Source organism: Oncorhynchus keta, chromosome 23 (assembly GCF_023373465.1).
Source record: "Oncorhynchus keta strain PuntledgeMale-10-30-2019 chromosome 23, Oket_V2, whole genome shotgun sequence".
Taxonomy (NCBI): domain Eukaryota; kingdom Metazoa; phylum Chordata; class Actinopteri; order Salmoniformes; family Salmonidae; genus Oncorhynchus; species Oncorhynchus keta.
In genome coordinates, this window is record NC_068443.1 from 38538638 (window position 1) to 38563681 (window position 25044).

Below are 25044 nucleotides of genomic sequence, written 5' to 3' on the forward strand. Positions count from 1 at the left end.
CCCTCCTCTCCAGCGCAGCTGCCAGTCAGCCTCCACCGCCTGTCTGGCGCTCAGCCAGAAGCGGGATCCCGTCCCCTCATTCCACCAGGCGCCAGTCTGCCCAGCGATCCGCCAGTCTGCCCAGCGCCAGTCAGCCAGCGCCGCCAGTCTGCCCAGCGACGCCAGTGCCGCCAGTCTGCCCAGCGCCGTCTGAGCTACCCGTCTGCCCATGCCCGCCAGTGCTGCCAGTCTGCCCAGCGCCGCCAGTCTGCTCAGCGCCGCCAGTCTGCCCAGCGCCGCCAGTCTGCCCAGCGCCGCCAGTCTGCCCAGCGCCGTCTGAGCAACCAGTCTGCCCAGTGCCGCCAGGATCCGCCAGTCAGCCAGGATCCGCCAGATCTGCCAGTCAGCCAGGATCTGCCAGTCTGCCAGGATCCGCCAGTCAGCCAGGATCCGCCAGTCTGCCAACTGCCAGTCAGCCAGGATCCGCCAGTCTGCCAGGATCCGCCAGAACTGCCAGTCAGCCAGGATCTGCCAGTCAGCCAGGATCCGCCAGTCGGCCAGGATCTGCCAGTCAGCCAGGATCCTCCAGAAGTGCCAGTCTGCCAGGATCCGCCAATGTGCCAGGATCCGCCAGAACTGCCAGTCGGCCAGGATCTGCCAGTCGGCCAGGATTTGCCAGTCGGCCAGGATCTGCCAGTCAGCCAGGATCCGCCAGTCTGCCAGGATCAGTTAGATCCGCCATTCAGCCAGGATCCGCCAGTGTGCCAGGATCCGCCAGTCAGCCAGGATCCGCCAGTCTGCCAGGATCTGCCAGGATCCGCCAGTCTGCCAGGATTCGCCAGTCTGCCAGGATCCGCCAGTCAGCCAGGATCCGCCAGTCTGCCAGGATCTGCCAGTCAGCCAGGATCCGCCACGCGGCTAGGAACTGCCAGTCAGCCAGGATCCGCCAGTGTGCCAGGATCCGCCACGTGGCCAGGATCTGCCAGTCAGCCAGGATCCGCCAGTGTGCCAGGATCCGCCAGTCGTCCAGGATCTGCCAGTCAGCCAGGATCCGCCAGTGTGCCAGGATCCGCCAGGAACTGCCAGTCGGCCAGGATTTGCCAGTCGGCCAGGATTTGCCAGTCGGCCAGGATCTGCCAGTTAGCCAGGATCCGCCAGTCTGCCAGGATCAGTTAGATCCGCCATTCAGCCAGGATCCGCCAGTCTGCCAAGATCCACCAGTCAGCCAGGATCCGCCAGAAGTGCCAGTCAGCCAGGATCTGCCAGAACTGCCAGTCAGTCAGCCAGGATCCGCCAGTCAGGGCCAGGATCTGCCAGTCAGCCAGGATCTGCCGGAACCACCAGCCAGCCAGGATCTGGTAGATCCATCAACCTGCCTGAGCTTCCTCTCACTCCTCCTCTCACTCCTGAGCTTCCTCTCACTCCCGAGCTTCCTCTCACTCCCGAGCTTCCCCTCACTCCCGAGCTTCCCCTCAGTCCCGAGCTTCCCCTCACTCCCGAGCTTCCCCTCAGGCCCGAGCTTCCCCACAGGCCCGAGCTTCCCCTCAGGCCCGAGCTTCCCCTCAGGCCCGAGCTTCCCCTCAGTCCCGAGCTTCCCCTCAGTCCCGAGCTACCTCAGTCCAGTGGGGCCCGTTGTTAGGTTTCCTAGGCCAAGGTTAGCGGCGAGGGTCGCCACTCAAGGGACGCTAAGGAGGTGGACTAAGACAATTATGGAGTGGGGTCCACGTCCAGAGCCAGACAGATGCCCACCCAGACCCTCCCCTATAGGTTTAGGTTGTGCGTTCGGAGTCCGCACCTTGGGGGGGGGGGAGGGGGGTTCTGTCACATTCTGTCCATCGTTCGTATGTGTTTTCCTTGTTTTAGTGTTGGTCAGGACGTGAGCTGGGTGGGCATTCTATGTTGTGTGTCTGGTTTGTCTATTTCTATGTTTGGCCTGATATGGTTCTCAATCATAGACAGGTGTTAGTCATTGTCTCTGATTGGGAACCATATTTAGGTAGTCTGTTTTGTGTTGGGTTTTGTGGGTGATTGTGTCTGTCTCTGTTTTTGCACCAGATAGGACTGTTTAGGTTTTCACTTTTCTTGTTTTGTATAGTCTGTTCATGTATAGTCGTCTTTATTAAAAACATGAATAACCACCACGCTGCATTTTGGTCCGCCTCTCTTTCACCAGAAGAAAACCCTTACAAAAGGTCAAAGTGCAGGGCTGCCTTGGAAAAAAATAAGTTGTTCTCAATGAGACTCCCTGCTTTAATAATAAAATACAAATAAAGTAATACCTTGGCTGTCCACTAAAGTTAAACCTGCTCTTGTCTTTTGTGACTGTTCCATATGGATGGATATACACTAGGTACATCTAGTACCAGGCCGGACCCCCCTTTTCCTCCAGAACAGCCAGATTTCATCAGGGCATTCTACAAGGTGTTGGAAACGATGGTCCATGCTGATGCGATGGCCTCAGCTAATTCTGTAGATTGGACAGCGGTACATTTACGCTACGAACAGCCCATTCCATCTCATCCCATAGATACTCTATTGGGTTGAGGTCTGGGGACTGCGCAGGCCACTCAGGTAAACTGAACTTGCTGTCATGTTCCAGAAAAGATTTTTCTACTTCTCAGTTGTCCAGTGTAGGCCCACTGGAGCCCCTTCTTGTTTTTATCTGATAGGAGTGGAACCCGTCTGCTGCAATAGCCCGTCTGTGACAAGGATCGACGAGTTGTGTGTTCCGAGATTCCATTCTGCACGTCACTGTTTTACTGTGTCCCTCCAGTTAGCTTGCACGATTCTTGCCATTCTCCTTCGACCTCTCTCACGATCTGTTTTCACCCACTGGACTGCCGCTGACTGGATGTTTTTTGTTTGTTGCCCCATTCCCTGTAAATGCTAGATAGACACTGTTGCACTTGAAAAGCCCAGGAGGGCAGCTGTTTCTGAGATAATGGATCCGGTGCGCCAGGCACTGACGATCATACCACACTCAAAGTTGCTTAGGTCACTCATTTTGCCCATTCTAACGTTCAATCGACCAGTAACTAAATGCCTCAATGCATGTCTGCCTGCTTTATATAGCAAGCCACGACTTCAGACTCACTGTCTGTAGTAGCCATCAATTTTCGGGAACTCTGGCTGGTGAGTGTATATCTTAATGGTGAACAACAAATTATTCTCACTTGTATGGAAAAGATGGCCAGCACTGCTAAATCAGATTAGGGCTTGTGTAAAAGTTGTCCACAAACAGTTTGTAGCCCATCCCCAGCAGTGTAAAATCCAATATTTCCATAATGGAATCATAACTAAGTCCATTACCCGTGGCTGAGATGAATTTCCCATCGTAAACAAGGACATTCCAAGTGTAGGCACACAGAATTCGAACAAAACAAACAGTTTGTAACCCCATATTGTTGGCTTGTTACGCATATATTGTTTCAGACCAATTCTAGCCTTTAAGACGACCATCCTCATCTATGGACAGGTTCTGGACGGGCTGAAAATGGGTCTTGCAGGCCTCAACAATGCTGGAGTAGAGAGGTTTGATTTTGCAGAGCCTATCAAAGCTGGCTGTGCCTCTCTTCTTCTCATTGTCACTGTCAGCTTGTGAGTCCCTGATATGAAGTGCCCATGAAATAGTCAGAAACCTGTTAGAAGACATGACAGTGGTGGGGAAAGGCAGTTGGTAGTCTTCAGCTTCTCCAGTAGTCCATCAGGTTTTTCAACTTCACAAGCCCCATGTAAATGACCAGTGAGATGTGACAGTATAGTAATTGGATGGAAATGGGCTTCCATGCCTCTTTCTTGCCTACTTGCTTCTTAGCCCCATACTTGTTGGTGTTAGACACCAGCGAACCAAGAACTGACAAGGATAAAAACAGGCGAAAACCTGAGGAAAATCCAATCAGGAAGTGCCTCTTATTTTGAAACCCTTCTTTTCCTATGCATGCCTATCCTCCATTTAAAGGGATATCAACCAGATTCCTTTTTCTATGGCTTCCCTAAGGTGTCAACAGTCTTTAGACATAGTTTCAGGCTTTTATTTTGAAAAATTAGCGTGAAAGATCAAGTGGATCGGTGGGGGCTCTCAGAGTGAGTTTTGCGCTACAGAGTAAAGCGGCCATTGTTCCACCCGGTGTTATTGAAAAACCTACACACTCGGTTGATATATTATCAAAAATATATTTTAAAAACAACCTGAGGAATGATTATAAAAAAGTTTTGACATGTTTCTCAGGACATTATGGAGACTATTTGGAATTTCCGTCTGCATTGTCGTGACCACTCTTTCCTGTGAATTTCTGAACCTAACGCGACAAACAAACTGAGGTATTTTGGGTATAAAAATAATCTTTATGGAATAAAAGGAACATTTGTTGTGTAACTGGGAGTCTCGTGAGTGAAAACATCCGAAGATCATCAAAGGTAAACGGTTAATTTGATTGCTTTTCTGATTTTCGTGACCTAGTTTCCTGATGCTAAGTGTACATAATGCTATGCTCGGCTATCGATAAACTTACACAAACGCTTGGATTGGTTTCGCTGTAAAGCATAATTTAAAAATCTGAGACGACAGGTGGATTAACAAAAGGCTAAACTGTGTTTTGCAATATTGCACTTGTGATTTCATGAATATGAATATTTTTTAGTAATATTATTTGACTGTGGCGCTATGCTATTCAGCAGTTGCTGACAAATGATCCTGCGACAGGGATGGGTAGCGTCAAGAAGTTAACCTTTATTTTATCAGGGGGTGAGCCCTGCATCAATACATCAAATACACAGCACATACCTATAAACATATACAGTAATAATAATAATATAATAATAATATATGCCATTTAGCAGACGCTTTTATCCAAAGCGACTTACAGTCATGTGTGCATACATTCTACATATGGGTGGTCCCGGGAATCGAAGCCACTACCCTGGCGTTACAAGCGCCATGCTCTACCAACTGAGCTACAGAAGGACTACACCAGTCAAAAGTTTGGACACCTACTCATTCAAGAGATTTTCTTTATTTTTACTATTTTCTACATTGTAGAATAATATCAAAGACGTCAAAACTATGAAATAACACATATGGAATCATGTAGTAACCAATAAAGTGTTAAACAATGATAGTTTTGGAAGGAGGACGATATAAGAATGATATTCTTTGCACACTTGATGACAGATTTGGCATTCTCAACAAGCTTCGTGAGATAGTCACCTGGAATGCATTTCAATTAACAGGTGCACATAGTGAAAAACGCTGCTGCTTCTTTATGGGACCAAACTATTTTAAACTTTTTTAATTAAATGTTTTACAAGTTTAAAACATAGAGATCGAATCATGAATGGAGGTAGCTGAAGTCTGAATCCCGTGAGGGTGAAAGACAGTCAGTAGACATACTTGCATTACATTTAGCTGGCTATCTAACGTTACCTTGAACAGCAATAACAGAAACACTTAACCGTTAAAAACATATGGACTCCAGTAGAAATCTATGCAGTTGTGAGAAAAGTATGGAGCTGAATTTATCAAAGAAAGAAAGTGCCAATAGCATGGCTAATCTCAAGACAGAGATAAGGAGTCTATGTACAAAAATAAAATTAAAAATAGGGACAAAATGAAGCTGAGCATTGAAAAAGGAATGAATAGTAAAGTTGAAAGCTTACGTGCATCTTTGGAGAAAGCCAAATCAGCCAACTTTCCTGACTCGAGAATAATAACAAGACCACATACCTCTTGAAGTTGGACTTCTGGAGTAGAGGTTGACCGATTAATCGGAAAGGCCGATTAATTAGGGCCGATTTCAAGTTTTCATAACAAGCGGAAATCTGTATTTTTGAACACCGATTTGGCCAATTTAAAAATAAAAATAAATATTTTTTTTTACACATTTATTTAACTAGGCAAGTCAGTTAAGAACACATTCTTATTTTCAATGACGGCCTTGTTCAGTTGCAGAATGACAGATGTTTACCTTGTCAGCTCGGGGGATTCGATCCTGCAACCTTACAGTTAACTAGTCCAACGCTCTAACCACCTGATTACATTGCACTTAAACGTTAGCTTTTTTTACATGGCACATATTGCACTTTTACTTTCTTCTCCAACACTTTGTTTTTGCATTATTTAAACCAAATTGAACATTTTTTATTTTATTTGAGGCTAAATTGATTTTATTGATGTATTATATTAAGTTAAAATAAGTGTTCATTCAGTATTGTTGTCATTGTTACAAATACATTATCAGCTTTTTTGGTCCTCCGATTATCGGTATCGGCGTTGAAAAATCATAATCGGTCGACCACTAGTCTGGAGTCCCGTGTAGAATTCCTAGAATCTGGGAGAATAGGCGCTGCGAAAACAACAAAGTTAGACCAAGAAGTGTCTATCATAGTGGCAGGACTGCCAGCTGATGAAAATGAGGACCTAATCTCTAAAGTGAACCAGTTGATATCAGTAGGCATAGGCTGCGAAACAGAGGTGATTGCAGTTGAGAGGATGAGGGAGAAAGGTAAAGGTCTCTGGGTTGTGAAGGTGGAGTGTCAGTCTGTGGAGGAAAAAGTGGCTCTGTTACGGAAAAAACTAAAGCTGCGAGACCATCCTGATTATAACAAAGTCTTCCTTCGATCAGCCAAGTCCCACATCGATCACCTTATAGAACTGAACTTCAAGACGCTGCTGAGAGAAATACCCGGAGGAAAGGACTATTTTGTCATGGGAAGCAGACGGGTCATGAAACGAGATCAACCAGAAGGACAATGCGGACAAGGACATGGGGTGGACAGACATACTACATACTGAAGTGCTTCCCATCCCATACGAGATTTGATTTCAATAGAACATTGGAATGTTAACGGATGGACTTCATTGAACAATAAATGATTGTTAATCCTTAAACCGAGACATTATCTCAATAAATTAAACGCATTTGCGTCGGCAAGAAACTATTAATATTGAAGGGTATGTATGGTATGGACATAACAGACACACTCATGGGAAAGCCCGCAGGGACTCTGTGGGAGTGGGAATATGTATAAAGTCTGATATGCATATAAAATTTAAATTATCGATAAAGCCATAGAATGAATTATTGGTTTGAGCTTTGAACATAGGGAGTCAGATTTTTGTTTTGTTGTGTTTTCATGCTATTTGCCACCTGAACAGTCCACATGGGGTAAAGATGCGTCCTCCTTCCATAGTCATTTGTTAAACTGTTTGGGATAGGGGGCAGCATTTTCACATTTGGATGAAAAACATGCCCAGAGTAAACTGCCTGCTACTCAGCCCCAGTTGCTAATATATGCATATTATTTATTTGGATAGAAAACACTCTGAAGTTTCTTAAACTGTTTGAATGATGTCTGTGAGTATAACAGAACTCATATGACAGGCGAAAACCTGAGAAAAATCCAATCAGGAAGTAGGAAATCTGAGGTTTGTAGTTTTTCAAAGCTTGGCCTATCAAAAACACAGTGTCTATGGGGTCAAATTGCACTTCCTATGGATTCCACTCAAAGTCAACAGTCTTTAGAAACTTGTTTGAGGCTTCTACTGTAAAGGAGTGGCTCATAAGGGCTCTTTGAGTCAGTCAGTGGTCTGGCAGAGTGCCAAAAGCTTGCGACGCTCGTTCACTTGAGAGGTAGCTCGCGTTCCATTGCTTTTCTACAGACTAAGGAATTCTCCGTTTGGAACATTATTGAAGATTTATGTTAAAAACATCCTAAAGATTAATTCTATACATCGTTTGACATGTTTCTACAGACTGTAACGGAACTTTTGGACTTTTTGTCTGGACCTAGTGCTCGCGCCTCATGAAGATGGATTACTGGGCTGAACGCGCTAACAACAAGGAGGAATTTGGACATAAATTATTAACTTTATCGAACTAATCAAACATTTATTGTGGAACTGGGAGGGCATTCTGATGAAGATCATCAAAGGTAAGTGAATATTTATAATGCTATTTCTGACTAATGTTGACTCCACAACATGGCGGATATTTCTTTGGCTGGTTTGGTCTCTGAGCGCCGTACTCAGATTATTGCATGGTGTGCTTTTTCCATAAAGTTTTTAAAAAATCTGACACAGCGGTTGCATTAAGGAGAAGTGTATCCTTAATTCTGTGAATAACACTTGTATCTTTTATCAATGTTTATTATGAGTATTTCTGGAAATTCATGTGGCTCTCTGCAAAATCACTGGATGTTTTGGAAGCAAAACATTACTGAACGTAATGCGCCAATGTAAACTGAGATTTTTGGATATAAATATGCACTTCATCGAACAAAACATACATGTATTGTGTAACATGATGTCCTATGAGTGTCATCTGATGAGGATCATCAAAGGTTAGTGACTCATTTTATCTATATTTCTGCTTTTTGTGACTCCTCGCTTTGGCTGGATAAATGGCTCTGTGTGTTTTTGTGACTTGGCTCTGACCAAACATCATCATATAATGTGCTTTCGCTGTAAAGCCTTTTTGAAACCGGACACAATGGGTAGTTTAACTTGTAACTCCCATCCCGTGAACGGGATCATTGTCATCATCTGACACTAATTAGCATAACGCAACGGACATAAATATTACTAGAAAATATTCCTATTCATGAAAATCACAAGTGAAATATATTGAAACACAGCTTAGCCTTTTGTTAATAGCTCGAAATAGCTCCGTTTGTTCTTCACGTTTGGCTGAGAAATCGACCGGAAATTGCGGTCACGACAACGCCGAAATTCCAAATTAGCTCCATAATATCGACAGAAACATGGCAAACGTTGTTTATAATCAATCCTCAAGGTGTTTTTCAAATATCTATTCGATAATATATCCACCGGTACAATTGTTTTTTCAGTAGGAGCGAGAGGAAAAATACCTACCTCTGTATTTTACGCAAGAATCACTCTGAGAGCCATCAGGTGACCACTTGCACAATGTAGCCGCTTACGGGTATTCTTCAACATAAAGGTGTGAAACGACGTCACAATGCTGTAGACACCTTGGGGAATACGTAGAAAAAGGAATCTGGTTGATAGCCCATTCACTGCTCAATAGAGAGGCATCGGAACGCAGAGTACTCAAAACATGAGTCACTTCCGGATTGGATTTTTCCCAGGCTTTCGCCTGCAATATCAGTTCTGTTAAACTCACAGACAATATTTTTACAGTTTTGGAAACTTTGGAGTGTTGTCTATCCTAAGCTGTCAATTATATGCATATATGCATCTTGTCCTGACAAAATATCCCGTTTACATTGGGAACGTTATTTTTCCAAAAATGAAAATACTGCCCCAAAGTCACAACAGGTTAACAATAATTGTATCTTTCATTCGGTGTATTGCACTTGTTAATGTGTGAAAGTTACATATTTCCAAAAAATTATTTTGGAATTTTGCGCGCTGCCTATGTTGTCGAGCCTAGCCATAAGTAGTTTTAAGAGAAAACAGCATGTGTTTGATAAAAGACTGTGCCTATTTAAATGGAGATATCAGGGAGGGCAGCTATTACACCTTGAGGAATTACAGACAAGAAATCCTCAACAGTTTTGGAGCCATATAGATAAGTTAGGACCAAAACGACATAAGAAAATTCCAAGTCAGGGAAGAGCAGGGGGGGGCTGAGTTCTGATTTTACACATGTACTTAAGCAGTGGGAGAAGGGGTGTGCTAGTTTGTTCTCATGTAACGAAAATGTGGCATATTTTGAGGATTAATTTTATAAAGACATATGTTCCCTGAGGACTAAACTGGAAAATACAATGTTAGAACCCTCTTATATATATATATATATATATATATATATATATATATATGTGTGTGACCCATACTTAAATGAGGAGCTGTCTGTGGCAGAATTTAAGAAGGTGATTGACCCTGCAAAAAATGGGGCATCATTTCATATTGATATTGATGAGGTTTTAAAATCCCCTAAATTAATTGACGTCCTATATAATTCGCTCCAAATATGTTTTGAGTGCAGTATACTGCCATCCACTTGGTATAAGTTTATAGTGAATCCCATTCCCAAATCTTCAAAAAATGATCCAAGTGCCACTGAACTATAGTGGCATAAGTTTATTAAGTACAGTTTATAAATTATATTTATCCATCCTCAACAATAGGCGAATTACAATTTCATTACACCAAAACATTCTGGTGTAAGACCAAAATGGTTTTCGTAAATCCAGAGCCTGTAATTAGTAATAGATTACATGAAGAGAAGCCTATTTTGCATGTTTCATTGATTTCCAGAAAGCTTTTGATTTTGTAAATAGGGATCTTTTAGCCTATAGTTTGTTAAAGATGGGTTGATGAGAAATGTTATCAAGCAATCCAGTCTCTTTACAAAGTACCAGTTGCTTGTGTGCGTGTTAATGAATATTGTACAGATTGGTTTCCCACACCCTCGGGTGTAAAACAAGGAGACGGCTTATCACCGATTTTTGTTTGCTTTGTTTATAAATGATTTGGCAAAATAAATTAAACAGTTAAATATTGGAGTAAGATATGATGATGAAATGCTAAGTTTTCTTTTATTTGCTGATTATATTATTTTGATGGCAGACCCTGAACAAGACCTGCAGAACATGTTATTACGTGCTGTCAATTGGTGTAAAAGATGGAGACTCATGATTAACAGACAAAAACACAGATAATGCATTTTTAGAAAACCAGCTACTAAGAAGTATTTTTCAGTTTTGTTTTGGTGAAGATAGCATTTATAAATATTTGGGTATTTTTATTGATGAACATAGTTCCTTTCTATACGGAGCATCTGCCCTGGCCGACTCAGCAAGTAGAGCTCTTGGGGGAGTTATATCTCTGGGACCCTCAGGATGACAAATCAGAGCAAGATTACTGAATATAAGTAGATTATTTACTGTCAGAGGTGAATGTATCGAACCAGTTGCCTTGATAAGTGTTTTGTTGTGCATTATCTTCAAACAATGGCGTGGTATTTCTTCGCTGTGATAGCGACTGTAGCGACTGTAAATTGGACACTGCAGTTAGATGAACAGTAATTTTAAGCTTTCTGACGATATAAGACATGTCTATCCTGGAAAGTTGGCTGTTGTTTACAACACCATTCTAGTCACATATCGCATATTGAGCAGCAACTGTCCCGATTTTGGGACACTGATCCTATGGAGGATAACTCCTGAGCTAGAGCACCCAAAGACTCATTTACAGAATTTAGTAAGAGTGGAGCACATATTTTTGTTCATGTTAACACTCTCTTTCCCTCTCTTCTCTTTCTCCAGGTGTTCAGTGGGAAGCGTCCGGATGGCGGGGACTTCCAGCAGGCTGCGCCCACCTCCTCCTTCCGCAAGCTGTCCCCCATGCCACCCCCAGCGGTTGAGGGGGGTCCTCAGTCCCTGTACCAGCCCCCCCAGCACCAGGCCCTCACCTGTCTGATCAGCGAGAAGGACCTTGCTCTCTTCGAGAAGCTCGGCGACGGCTCCTTCGGGGTGGTCAAGAGGGGCGAGTGGTTCACGCCCGCCGGGAAAGTGGTGAGAGGGACTGGGGTGTGGGAGTGTAGTGTGTGGGTACTATATTGTTTGTGTGTGTATGTGTGTTGGAAAGGCTGGTAGTGGGAGAGGTATTGGTCTGCACCGTTTAGAAAACAGGGTCCCATCTAGACACACCTAATAACACACGTGCTTCTGGAACACTTCTGGAACGCTTGAGGTATACAGTAGTAGGGATCAGGATAGAAAGACAGAGGAAGAGAGGGAATAGGATATAAAAGTCCCTCACGATCACCCTGGGAAACAGAGTATCAGTGGGTTCAAAGTTCAAACCATGACAGCGTGTGAAAAAATGACCAAAATACCCTCCCTTCAACATCTGTTCTGGTCAAACCCTTATAACCCCTATAGATTTGACCTTGAGAGAGGGAAGGAGTAAGGGAGTGATGAAGAGAGAATCTTGTCCAAACACTCTCCAGCAGTGACCACAGCATGGCAAGATGGAAATAGTAAAGCCAGGTGCAGTGTCACAACAGAACGGTATCCAAGGGAATAGTTCACAAAACATTTAAGAACAGGGGTATTCAAATCTTACCCTCTGAGGTCCGGAGCCTGCTTATTTTCTGTTCTATCTGATAATTAATTGCACCGACATGGTGACCCAGGTCTCAATCACTCCCTGATTTTGAGGGGAAGAATGAAAATAAGCAGGCTTTGAGGTCCAGATTTGAATTTGAGGGCCATAGAACATCTAGTCCAGTGGCTAACCACCGATCTAATGGGAATAAGATCAGCTGATCTCCTATGTTATGCTGTAGTAGGACCTCCATTCCCGTCTTTTTTTATCCTACTGCATAATTTAGAATAATTTACCTCATAATTTCAGCAAGTTGCCGCTGTCCTTAACAGCATTTAGATTAGCGTGTAGGGCAGGCCAACTTGTACAACAAACAATAAAATAAAAAATTATCTTGTTCAGGAAGTGCAACCTGGTGCTCTATTGAACAAGGAGACCCTTGTTTAAGACTGTTCTGCGTCCTCCAGACTGTTAGTAAGTGCAACTGGCTATCAATAGCTTTCCCTTTGGAATTTGATTTCGCATTTTGCTAACATGGTCTCCCATCTTTCCGTCCAGTTGACTGTAGCGGTCAAGTGTCTGAAGACAGACATGCTGAGCCAGCCGGAGGCGTTGGACGACTTCATCTGCGAGGTCAATGCCATGCACTCCCTGGACCACCAGAACCTCATCAGGCTGTACGGAGTGGTGCTCACACAACCCATGAAGATGGTATGGATGGGCACACACAACACATGTTAAATACTTAATTTGAGTCCCAAAATCAGATTACATTTGCAAAGGATCATGGATACAAAATGCACCTTCTTCACCCATGACAGCTGACACGGGGCGGTATCTTTCCAGCTGCTTTGCTTTTCTTTGTTTTGCTTTTTGTACATGCTTGTGTACATACCTAAATAGCAGCACCACCAGCTTACACTCAAAACCTATACTGTTCATAAGTGCAGACAATGTCAAGTTTACAAACTGTGTGAACCCTTTAAATAATATCAAGGGCAGAATCTCAAGGCCTCCGGTCCACACCCGACAGAGCGATTGAGACAAAGGACAAAAATAAGGGCTGATGACGCTCTGTTCTTTTCATCTCTGCGTCATTACCTCCCAGTACTTCCTCAGTATTATTTTGTATTGATGTGGAGTACATTGTGTTTGGAGTCGACCAATAATGTTATTGTTGTCACCTCCTTACCCCTCCCCCGGCGCTCTTCTCAGCACCACTCCCTGTAAAGCAGGGTTTCCCAAACCTCTCTTAAAGTACCACCAGCTGTTCTACTTATTTTGCGTATTGCCAGACTGGCAGCAGATTCAATCATTCAACAAGCCCTTCATTAGTTGAATTTTGTGTGTTAGTTCAGGAATAAATCAAATACCTGGAGGTACTCGAGAAGAGGTTTGGGAAGTACTGCTCTAAATTCTTGGGAGCTCACAGACATTACAGTTTTGTTCCAGCCCAGCACTAACAACACACCCTCCTTCTCCAGGTGACCGAACTAGCCCCGCTTGGCTCCCTCCTGGAGCGCCTGCGCTGCGTTCGGCCACAGGGCCCCATCCTCATCCACATGCTGTGCCAGTACGCCGTGCAGGTGGCGTGCGGCATGGCCTACCTGGAGCAGCGGCGCTTCATCCACCGTGACCTGGCCGCCCGCAACATCCTGCTGGCGTCGGCCCAGAGGGTAAAGATTGGCGATTTCGGTCTGATGCGGGCGCTGCCCAACAACCACGAACACTACGTCATGCAGGAGCACCGCAAGGTGCCGTTCGCGTGGTGAGTGGGATGGGGAACGGGGGTGGTGGTTGAGGGGGAGAGTGCAGTGGGAAAGGGAGTGTGTGTGTTGCCACCGGAGGAGGAAAGGTTGGCGTGTATTTGTGTGTCGGTGTTATCAAAGCCACATTCAGTAGGCAAACGTTGTCTGACGTTGCAGATAGAATGCCACGAATAGAGCGGACATGATTCTGTTATTTTACATGCATGAGACATGTTTGTTCTAAGGAAAGTATTTTTTATCTGAACATTCTACAACATTGTGCCCTGGGGAATAAGCCCCTGATGTGGCTATGCATAGTGTGTGTGTTTATCTTCCACTTTCTCATCACCTTCTTAAGGTGTGTTTGCTGTGTGTGTTTGCTGTGTGTATCCTCCACCTCCAGGTGTGCCCCGGAGAGCCTGAAGACGCGGACATTCTCCCACGCCACAGACACCTGGATGTTCGGGGTGACGCTGTGGGAGATGTATACCCACGGACAGGAGCCCTGGCTGGGCCTCAATGGCAGCCAGGTACACGCATACACACACACAAAATAAAAAATACTCATATTTTAGGGTTTTATGTCAATGGTTCATTGTGGGTTCAATTTAAGTATTTTGTGTATGTGTTTCAGATCTTACACAAGATTGACAAGGAGGGTGAGCGTCTACCCAAGCCAGAGGACTGTCCCCAGGACATTTACAACGTCATGCTGCAGTGCTGGGCCCAGAAACCTGATGACAGGCCCACCTTTGTCGCCCTCAGAGAGTTCCTGCTCGAGGTACCCATTTCCCTGTGTGTGTGTGTGTTGTTTTTTGTTTTGTTTTTTAACTAGTCAAGTCAGAAAATTATTATTTTCAATGGCAGCCTAGGAACAGTGAACTGCCTGTTCAGGGGCAGAACGACCGATTTGTACCTTGTCAGCTCAGGGATTTGAACTTGCAACCTTTCGGTTACTAGTACAACGCTCTAACCACTAGGCTACCCTGCCGTGTGGGGGGTACATCAGTGTAGATATGTAGATTTTGGGCCCAAATGACTACATTTTTATGCCTTGTGCCCCACTGTTGGGGTGTAGTGTTAGTTAAACGTACTCAAACTTGGTGTTTGTGTGTGTATGTATGTGTGTGTCCATTCCATTCCAGACCATGCCAACAGACATGTGCGCGCTGCAGGACTTTGAAGAGTCCGACAAGCTTCAGATTCAGGTCAATGACGTGATCACCATCATCGAGGGCAGGTATGTGTGATCAACTAATGAACTGTAAATCAGTATTCTGTCATTGTGTTTTTCTATGCATGCTTGTGTATGTGCAGGTGTCTGCAACTTCTTGCATGCCTTTGGGAGTGTGTCTGTGTTAGTGGGTGTATGCGTGTGTGAAAGAGAAGAAGAGAGCGAGAGAATGAAATAAATAAAGTACAACCACAGAGACGGACAAACAATTAAAAAGCAAAAAGGGACGAGTACAAGTCAGATTGGACTCATTGTGTAAACAAGTTTAGAAAAGACAGAATAAGAGGGAGCTCAACCACAAAAAAAGATAAACCACAAAAGACAATACTTTAGCATAGTAGGTTGTTTAGGAATTGGACACTCACTTTTAGCTCTCCTGGTAGTGGAGTAGGCCAGGCAGCGTTGAGGTCCAACCCCAAGACATCTGGTGGGTCCATGGGGTTCCCTAGGTACAAGCTAGAAAGAGAGGAGGAGGGAGAGAGAGAAAGTGGGAGATAGTGGAAGAGAAAGGATGAGAGGAATAGCGGATGAGATCAATAGAGGGGGTAGAAAGGAAAGAGAGAGAGGGGACATTTATTGACTTACCTTACCAAGAGGTTCTCTACCCGAGTCTAGCCATAAATCAGGTGTACAGTGGTTCGCACCAGGTTTCACAACTGCTTATCCAACCTGCCTGTGTGTATAATATTAATATTTTATTAGGATCACCATCAGCTGTTGCTGAAGTAGCAACTACTTTTTCTGGGGTCCACACAAAGAATAACACATGATATAATACAGAACATTAAAGGGGCAAACAGCAGTTGCTACATACTTTTTTTTCATACATTTTTAGTTCAACAGTCTTACCCCATCAGAACCCAAAATATAAGCTTGTTTATCTCCAATGTTTGTAAACAAAGTAAATGTAAACAAACACTATATAGCCTCAAAACATGGTTAAAACTATAATTGTGATATCATGGATGGTCAGTCCTTGCATCCATAGCTCCCTCTATTAATCCGAGAGTGGTTACGTTTCCCCAGCCCCATCCCTCAGCTTTTTACCAAAACGAGTGGGGAGAACCGTTTTGTTATTGCCTATTTTTATGTCTATATGTTTATATGCCTGCTAGTGGTGGATGTGTGCGTGCCATGCGTATATATCTGCACCCACTTGTGTGTGTCTGTCTGTACCTGAATGTTTTCTCACATTCACCTGTACGTCGACCCACCTCCCTCTCTTTCTCAGAGCGGAGAACTACTGGTGGCGGGGCCAGAACAAGCGCACGCTGAAGTTGGGCCAGTTCCCCAGGAACGTGGTGACCTCGGTTGCAGGCCTGTCGGCCCATGACATCAGCAGACCCCTCAAACACAGCTTCATCCACACAGGCCATGGAGACACAGACCCACACCGCTGCTGGGGATTCCCGGACCGCATCGACGAGTAAGACATATCCTCAGAACTTGTGCTTCTATCTACTTGTAGCGATATGTGCCGCTTACAGTGCACATTTTTTTGTAATTGTTTGTTATACTTGCAGGACCCACAGCCTTGGCAAAAAAAATTAGAGTTGTTTTTTTTACCACTAGAGGACAGTAGACTATTGTTCATATTACTGTCTATTCATGAAATGTCTATCTGCAACGTTCGACAACTGAACATGGCCCAGGGTTGGATAAGCAGATGTGAAACCTGGGGCGAGCCTCTGTACACCTGATTTATGGCTAGCCCCAGGTAGAGAACCTCTTGGTATGGTAAGTCAATAAATGTCCCCTCTCTCTCTGACTCGCTTGCTGCATCTCTCTCTCTCTTTCCTTTCTACCCCTTCTCTTGCTCTCATCCGCTATCTCTCTCATCCTCCCTCTCTATCACCCACTTTCTCTCTTTCCCTCCTCCTCTTTTTCTCTCTCGCTCTCATCCCCTCTCTCTTTGTAGTCTGTACCTAGGGAACCCCATGGACCCACCAGATGTCTTGGGGTTGGATCTCAATGCTGCCCAGCCTACTCAGCTACCAGGACGAGCAAAAAGTGAGTGGCCCATTCCTAAACAACCTACCATGCTAACTTTTTGTCGGTGACTCAAGCAATTATCGTCACAACGGCATGTTTTTCTTCGTGGTTTATCTTTTTTGGGGATGATATTTTTTGGTTGAGCTGTTCTGAACTTGACTGTTTTACACAATGAGTCCAATCTGACTTGTACTCGTCCCTTTTTGCTTTTTATTTGATTGTCCATCTCCGTGGTTGTACTTTATTTACTCCATTCTCCCGCCCTCTCTTTTTCTCTTTCACACACTTTTGTGATCTCCCTCTATCGCTCTCTCCTGTACCCCTCTCCTTCTCTCTCTGGTGGTGGCATTTCCAGAGGAAGCACCTACTTGTCCCCCCCAGCCGTTGGTGCTTGTCAAGAGTAAGTGTAGTGTCTCACTCCAGCTCACCCATTGCTCCTGCCCTCTCTGTTATCTCCTAGCTCCAGTCTTCGGTACACCGTGTGCGGTACACCGTGTGCAATTGCTCCTCTCATCTCTCTCTCTCTCTCTCTCTCTCCCTCTTCTCCCCATCCCTCCCTTTTTCTCTTCCCTTCTCTTCCCAGTTACTCAATTTATTTTCTTCCTCCCTAACCTTGTTGTTTCTCCACCTCTCTCACTAACAGGTGTGCAGTCTGGGTTTCTGTGCATTGAGTGGTTAACACCTAACCAGAGAGTTGAGGAATTAAGCGTGTGTGGACCAACTTGTTGTGTATTGCAGCCCGGCTTAAAATAAATGTTGTGGTTGTTTTTAACGTTTGTGTATGATTCCATCACCAAAAATATTCTAATCTTCTCTGTAAGATGTTGTTTGTTTCCGTTCATGTACAATGTATGAAATGGAAACAATTTATTTATATCCACACATTACAAATAGACACACTGAGGATTATTACCTTTTCATTTCAGAGTCATTCATTATGTACATAAATAAATATTGCATCAAAGGCAGGCTTAAGGTTGATCACTCAAGGTAGACCGTTGGGGCATTGTGGATGGACTACAGTGCTACATGAGTAATGAGCAGTTACGGCGTAGAAGTATTGTAAAAGTTGCCAAAGTCATTAGTTGCCAAAGTCTTTAAGTTGCATTTGTCTGTTTGTTTTTCCAGAGCCGTGCTACGACTCGGTGACTGAGGACGAGGAGCTGACTGCCTCAGGCCTCAAGGGGCTGTCACTACTGAAAGTGGGCTCCATCAAAGGCCTCAAGCTGAAACCCGCCACATGTGTCTCCGCCTCCAAACAGGGGGGCCGTACTATGGGCTCAGGCCACACCCCCAGTGATGTGTCACTCATCGACTTTGGGGAGGAGGTTCCCCCGGCCGCATCCTCTCCCTCCCCGGTGGTGGAGCTCCAGGTGCCCTCGTTGGCCAAGCTGGCCCTGGACGCAGAGTTTATTCTGGATCGTACTCCTACCCAGAGCCCGTGGCGCTCGCTGCCCCGCCCCTTACACCCCATGCCAGTGGTGGACTGGGACGCCCGGCCCTTACCTCCACCTCCTGCGTACGATGACGTGGCGCAGGACGAGGAGGACATGGAGGTGAGCTCCATCAACTGCCTGAATCAGCAGCAGGGGGGGATGGGTGAGAGCCACAGCCCCACAGAGACCTTGCCGGCTGGTGAGGAGAAGGCCATGGCCGGTGCAGCCGACAAACCCCTGGAGGACAACCTCTTCCTGCCCTCTAAGCAGGGCCTGACCTCCACATCCTTCTCTCAGTCAGCTGAGATCTTTCAGGAGCTCCAGCAGGAGTGCATGAGGAGGCTCAATGTGCCCACGGGAGGAGGTCCCCAGCCCCCCTTGCTGTCCCCAATCTCCGGCCTCCAGTCAATGGACGTCCACCGCCAGATCATCTTGTTCTTCTCTGAGGACAAGCCCCAGATCCCTCCACGTGTACCCATCCCGCCTCGCCCTGTCAAAAGGGGGGACTACACCCGCTGGTCCGGTGACCTCTCCCTGTCCCTGACTCCAGCTTCTGAGGAAGTCCAGGACCGCCCCCCTCAGATCCCCCCGCGGGACCCCCTGTCCCAGCCGGGCTCGCGCACCCCCAGTCCCATGGGCCAACAGGTGGGCTCCCCCCAGCAAAGGGCAATGGTTTTCCCCAGTGCCCCTCCTCCGCCCACATACGGATCCTACCTCTCCACGTCCCCGGGGAAACTCATGCCCACCACACATAGCTTTGCCTTGGACCCCAAATATGCCGCACCCAAGATCATCCAAGCACAAGCCCAGGGTAAGGACCTGGCCAAGGGGCCCTGCATCCTGCCCATTGTCCGCAACGGCCGCAAAATCAGCAACACGCACTACTACCTCCTGCCCGAGAGGCCGCCTTACCTGGACCGCTACGACCGCTTCTTCAGGGAAGCGGAAAATGTGCCGACTGGTGGCAGCGGTGGGATATGCGAGGAGAGGCGGCAGGCCAACACGGCCACGGTCAGGCCCATGATGGTGAACCAGCAGCCGCAGAACCAGGGGGGAGACCTCAAGCCCAACTTTTCCTCCAACAACAACACTAGCCTGGGCTTTCGGCTGGGCATGAAGTCCTCCCTCAGCCTGCCCAGGGTAGGCTCTGACGGGTCAGCCGGCAGGGCAGAGGGGGGAACCACAGCAGATGGGGTCAAGATGGTGAGTAGTACCAAAGGCTCCAGCCTCAGATTATTTCTTTTTTTAATCAGTAATCAGTTGATTTGATTTTCAATAACAAACGAACACAGGAAAGAACATGGCCTAATACACAAAATCAAAGGGGGGAGGAAACCACTAATGTTATATTACAAAAACTAGAATGAGTAATGAAGAACACAAGAAAAGGTATACAAAAAAGTAGAAATAAATAAGAAATTTAGTATTTTTTTGCAGTATTTGTTTGTGCTGCGTTTGTAATTTTGTTCTGTGATGCCAAATCAAAGGCTTGGCTATAGGGACTTTGGACTTTTATGATATAAATAAACCACAGCAGGGCAGTGTATTCAAGTACTGAGATGTGGTCCGCAGACAAGCCTTAACTTTTTGCAACAATGGGCAAAACTTTCTAACCAATCAATCTAAATCAACACTCTCAACCAATCAAGTATCCATCAAAGCTGATTTAAAAGATTACACTCTGGAATGACATTCTGAAAAATATTTGTTATTTTTTTAAATTCAGGGAATATCCATTGAGACCAGGGTTTAATTCACAAGGGTGAATTAATCACAGTAAGACAACAATCAAATACAATCTGAAACCAAACAGCGATCAATACAATGTAAAATAAATTAAAAATACAGAACACAATGTAAGAATAGCATTCCTCAGCTACTATGTCCTCAATAGTTTTAAATTGGGTTCCCTAGGTACAGACTAGAAAGAAAGAGAATGAGAGAGAGAGTAAGAGAGGAGGATGGAAAGAGAGAGAGAAGGTGGGAGATAGAGAGAGTGGATGAAAAAAAGAGAGTGGGTGGAAATTTCAGACACCAATCCCAATCTGCCTTCAGAACATGCCTTCAGAAAGTATTCACACGCCATTTACTTTTCCACATTGTGTTACAGCCTGAATTTAAAATGTATGACATTAATATTTTTTTTGTAACTGGCCTACACACAATACACCATAATGTCAAAGTGTAAGTATATATTTTTTATTATTATTTTTTTTACAAATGTAATAAAAATGTAAAGCTGAAATGTCTTTACTCAATAAGTATCCGACCCCTTTGTCATGGCAAGCCTTAATAAGTTTAGGAGTAAAAATTAGCTGCATGGACTCAAGCTCACAGAACGGGGCCGCTGAAGCGCGTAGCGCCTAAAAATAATTCTGTGCTTGGTTGAAACACTCACTACCAAGTTCCAAACTGCCTCTGGAAGCAACATCAGCAGAAGTACTGTTCGTAGGGAGCGTCATGAAATGGGTTTCCATGACCAACCAGCTTCACACAAGACTGAGATCACCATGCGCAATGCCAAGCGTCGGCTTGAGTCGTGTAAAGCTCACCGCCATTGGACTCTGGAGCAGTGGAAACGTGTTCTCTGAAGTGATGAATCATGTTTCACCATCTGGCAGTCCGATGGACAAATCTGGGTTTGGCTACTTGCCCGAATGCATAGTGCCCAGCTGTAAAGTTTTGTGGAGGAGGAATAATGGTCTGGAGCTGTTTTTCATGGTTTGGGCTAGGCCCCTTAGTTCCAGTGAAGGGAAATCTTAATGCTACAGCATACAATGACATTCTTGACAATTCTGTGCTTCCACCATTGTGGCAACAGTTTGGGGAAGGCCCTATCATGTTTCAGCATTACAATTCCCCCGTGCACAAAGCAAGGACAATACAGAAATGGTTTGTCGAGATCTGTGTGGAAGAACTTGACTGGCCTGCACAGAACCCTGACCTCAACCCCATTTGAACACTTATGAGATGATTTGGAACACTGACTGCGAGCCAGGCCTAATCGCCCAACCTCACTAATGTTCTTCTGGCTGAATGGAAGCACCCGCAGCACAATATATCGGAAAAGGACAGCTCATATATACTGAAAGTAGGCAAATTCAGGTAGGCATAATTCTTTTCAACCGTTCATTTTAATTAGACTTTACTAACAGCAAGTTGGCTTTGTGTTGGAGCATATTTCCTTCTATTTAAGAAATGAAAGGTATTCCTACCTGTTTGACAGATGAAATTAGGCTAATAGTCTAATAGCTCGGCTAGGGGTGAAAAATCCCCCAATTTTTGCCACAGTTTAGACTACCGATAGATACTGCGGTCAGTCAGAGTTGAGTGTAGCCTAATGGCCAAAAAGGGCAAAGGTGCAATGTATTCAAGGTTTAAGTCATCTAAAGTTTTATATGTCTAACTCAATATCACAAACCTGATTTGCCCTAACAAAAAAAGCATCCCTAGAAATATATAAATGTATTATAATCCACAGAATTCAAACAAAATGAGCTGTAGCAAGAGGAGAGAGACACAATCAGACAGAATGTGTCTTTAACCCTACATTATAATATAACTTATTTTGAACAAAAGCCAGGAATGAGTGAGTCACTCAGCCCCATGTTTCTGTTCCTGCATCTGTTGCCTATTTGAGTGTTTGTTTTTAATATCCTAGTGAATCTGTGATCACCAAGCCTCATGCAACTTCAAAATGTTGGATAAAGCAATTTCAGAAGTCCATCTGTTTTTATTTGTTGCTATTCTGTATTAAAGGCTTTAAAAAATGTTTTGCATTAGAACAGACTCTCTGGTATTATTTAAATTATTTAGTGTTGTTTACACTGTTCCAAATGGGCAGAAAAATAATATTGTAATCTAACAGCACCTGTTTGTCATGCAACAGTATCTCTTGCGCTATGACAATGAATTGGAATGAGGCCTAACTCACATGATATGCCTAAAATACTTATATCCACTAGGCTAATAAATAATCAAATTTTTCCTTTTGATTATTTAATGAACCTATATTAACCTAATTACTATGGGAATAAATATCACTGAATGATGGAAATATTTGAATAAAGTAGTCTAATGCAATTGAAGGCAACAAATTGTTGCTGACTGGAATACCCAAAGTCATCCAATTGTTATAATAGGATTTGAAGCAATAGCCTACCAGTGTGTGGTCAACTATTTCAGCACCGTTTGGTGCTGCTTTGAGACAAGCATGGGGACTGGTCTTGATAAATCAATCTGATTTTTATTTTCACTACATCTCCATTTGGATATTGGTTAGCCTACAATTAGGCTGTGGAAATGTTAGCATTATTTTGCTCTTCACTCTGTCGCTTAGTAGCCTAGGCCTATTCCCAACCGGTCACGGTGTACAGCACCATATTTTCCTAACGGAAACCATGAGGCCTACATATGCTACTGTAAAATGCATTTCTGTTTTTCTTGAAACACCATAATATTAATCAATTTAATTAAGCAGAATTTCTAACAGTATAAACAACAAAACAATACAATAATAATTTGCAAACAAATGGATAATCGATCCCATATGGTCTGTTCTAACAAAAAAAGTTTTTTAAAGTCTCGTACAGCCAATATACAAACAGTCAAATGCATTTGTGAATTCATTCGCTTTACCCGACGTTGCGGTTTATTCAAAGCTCCCTTTATTATTTTATTTTATAACTAAAATGCTTGACTGTATTTAAAGACATGGATGACTGGTGTGCTGTGCAACGACGTGCCCAAATTAATGATTTGATTGATATACTGTATATTGTAGTAGGCCTTAATGCCAATAAGTAAGTTACGTTAAAACAGCTACAGTAAACAGGACTCTTAGGCCTACAGCTCCATGTAATTTCAATAACTTAATTTTAGTAAAAACCTTGAACCCACCTGTCCCTGACATTTCCTAAATATTTATATGTTCCACTCTAGCAGTAGGCCTACATAGAGATAAATATGGTAAAACACTAAAACTTCCTGAGCATTTCATCCTCCAAGCACCATGAAGGTCTACTGCGCAATATGGATATTAACAGTAGAATAGATGGGACTCGATGAGTAGCCTACCAATAGCCACCAGTATAATAAATTATTTAATATACACAATCACAAAGAAATCTTTTTTTTTGTATAAGGAGGTCATAAAAAAATGGTACTAAGACAATTTATTTAAAAATAACAGAATAGCATGTATGTATCTGTGCTATAGTAGCTGAGGCTATGGCTGCGCAATGTCAATGAAATGAACTTGTTAATTTAGCAGACATCACATGCTTATATTCCCCAGCCCGTTACAATATGATCATGATGGAATATAACAGAATACAATAAAAAGGATATTTTCCCCAAATCTGTATTTACTGATTGTAATCAGTAGGCATGTAGCTGTGATTATTCTATGAAAACATTGTATTTTGATAGAGACTATCTGTAAAACAATTTGTGTTTGGCAAAACTAGGTTAATTAAAAACCTTGGCATATGCTCTTTCGGATAGGGTATAGCAATCAAAGCATCTGACCAGCATGGACCTCTGTTGGATTATTTGGAAAAGTAAGCAAGCACCAACACGCTTCAAGAAGATGCCCTCCAAGATCCCCCTGGTGGACGAACTAGCATTAATGGCAACAATGCTGACCGTAAAATACTATGACTTCATGCACGCCAACATGCCGCAAGCTGTGCTGCTGTATGATGCAACTTTTAAATGAGGACCCACTGTATAAGCACAAGCAGAATCCTAGAGGAAAACCTGATTCACCAGACACTGGGAGATGAGTTAGTTTTGACATAAATCTACTTGAAAATCTATGGCAAGACCTGAAAATGTATAGCAATTATCAACAACCAATTTGACAGATCTTGAAGGATTTTGAAAGGAATAATAGGAAAATGTTGCACAATCCAGGTGTTGGTTCGACTAAGTATTGACTCCGGGGTGTGAATACTTAAATTTGCAAACATTTCTAAAATCATGTTTTCATTTTGTATTGTACTGGGTGAGAAAAAAATATATTTAAGCAATTTTGAATTTAGGCTGTAACACAACAAAATGTGGAATAAGTCAAGGCGTATGAATACTGTATTATAGGGAATAGAGTGCCATTTCAGACGCAGACGTTGTTTTGTTGTTGCATGTGCCATCATTGAACAGGAGGGGGCAACAGAAGGCAACAGAAGGCAATTCTTGACCAGTTTTACATAACATTAACTCCTGTTTAGGCACTATTTTTGTGCTTACTGTTTTGTTTGCTTGCTTGCATCTACTTCTTTCTGGTGGATTGATTGCTTCCTGACTAAACTGAAATTCAATATTACAAACTGTAACCAAATTGCAACTGATGTATAACAATATAATTTTGTGCACAGAGACAACTTGGGTGATGGATATACTGCGCAAAAGGCCTTGGAAAAGGATCAATAGGAGGTCTTGATTAAAGCAGTCTGTCAGTCACTCACTCTCACTCATTAAAGATAGTGATGCACCGCTATGGCCAATGCCGATATCCAATATTTTCCTTGCCCCCCCAAAAACGTTACCGATAATGATAACCGATATAAAAAAAAGCTGCATTTTAAGCGTTCTAGTACAGTTAAATAGTTAACACACACA

The 25044-nt window shown here is 43.9% G+C and overlaps 1 protein-coding gene across 8 annotated transcripts in view; it reads left to right on the forward strand.

Annotated features, from left to right (window-relative positions):
• Positions 1-25044, forward strand: part of LOC118402293 (activated CDC42 kinase 1) — a 155377-nt gene that overhangs the window by 124133 nt on the left and 6200 nt on the right. For 6 of the 8 annotated variants that reach the window (XM_035800380.2, XM_035800381.2, XM_035800382.2 and 3 more), the window contains 10 exons: positions 11230-11478; positions 12572-12724; positions 13498-13781; positions 14165-14291; positions 14396-14542; positions 14907-15001; positions 16227-16421; positions 16914-17005; positions 17343-17387; positions 18116-19626. In XM_035800380.2, coding sequence (XP_035656273.1) covers positions 11230-11478; positions 12572-12724; positions 13498-13781; positions 14165-14291; positions 14396-14542; positions 14907-15001; positions 16227-16421; positions 16914-17005; positions 17343-17387; positions 18116-19626 — 2898 coding nt within the window. Of the gene's footprint in view, positions 1-11229; positions 11479-12383; positions 12488-12571; positions 12725-13497; positions 13782-14164; positions 14292-14395; positions 14543-14906; positions 15002-16226; positions 16422-16913; positions 17006-17342; positions 17388-18115; positions 19627-25044 lie in introns of those variants that run through there. The other 2 variants (XM_052477158.1, XM_035800379.2) reach the window with 2 other exon arrangements.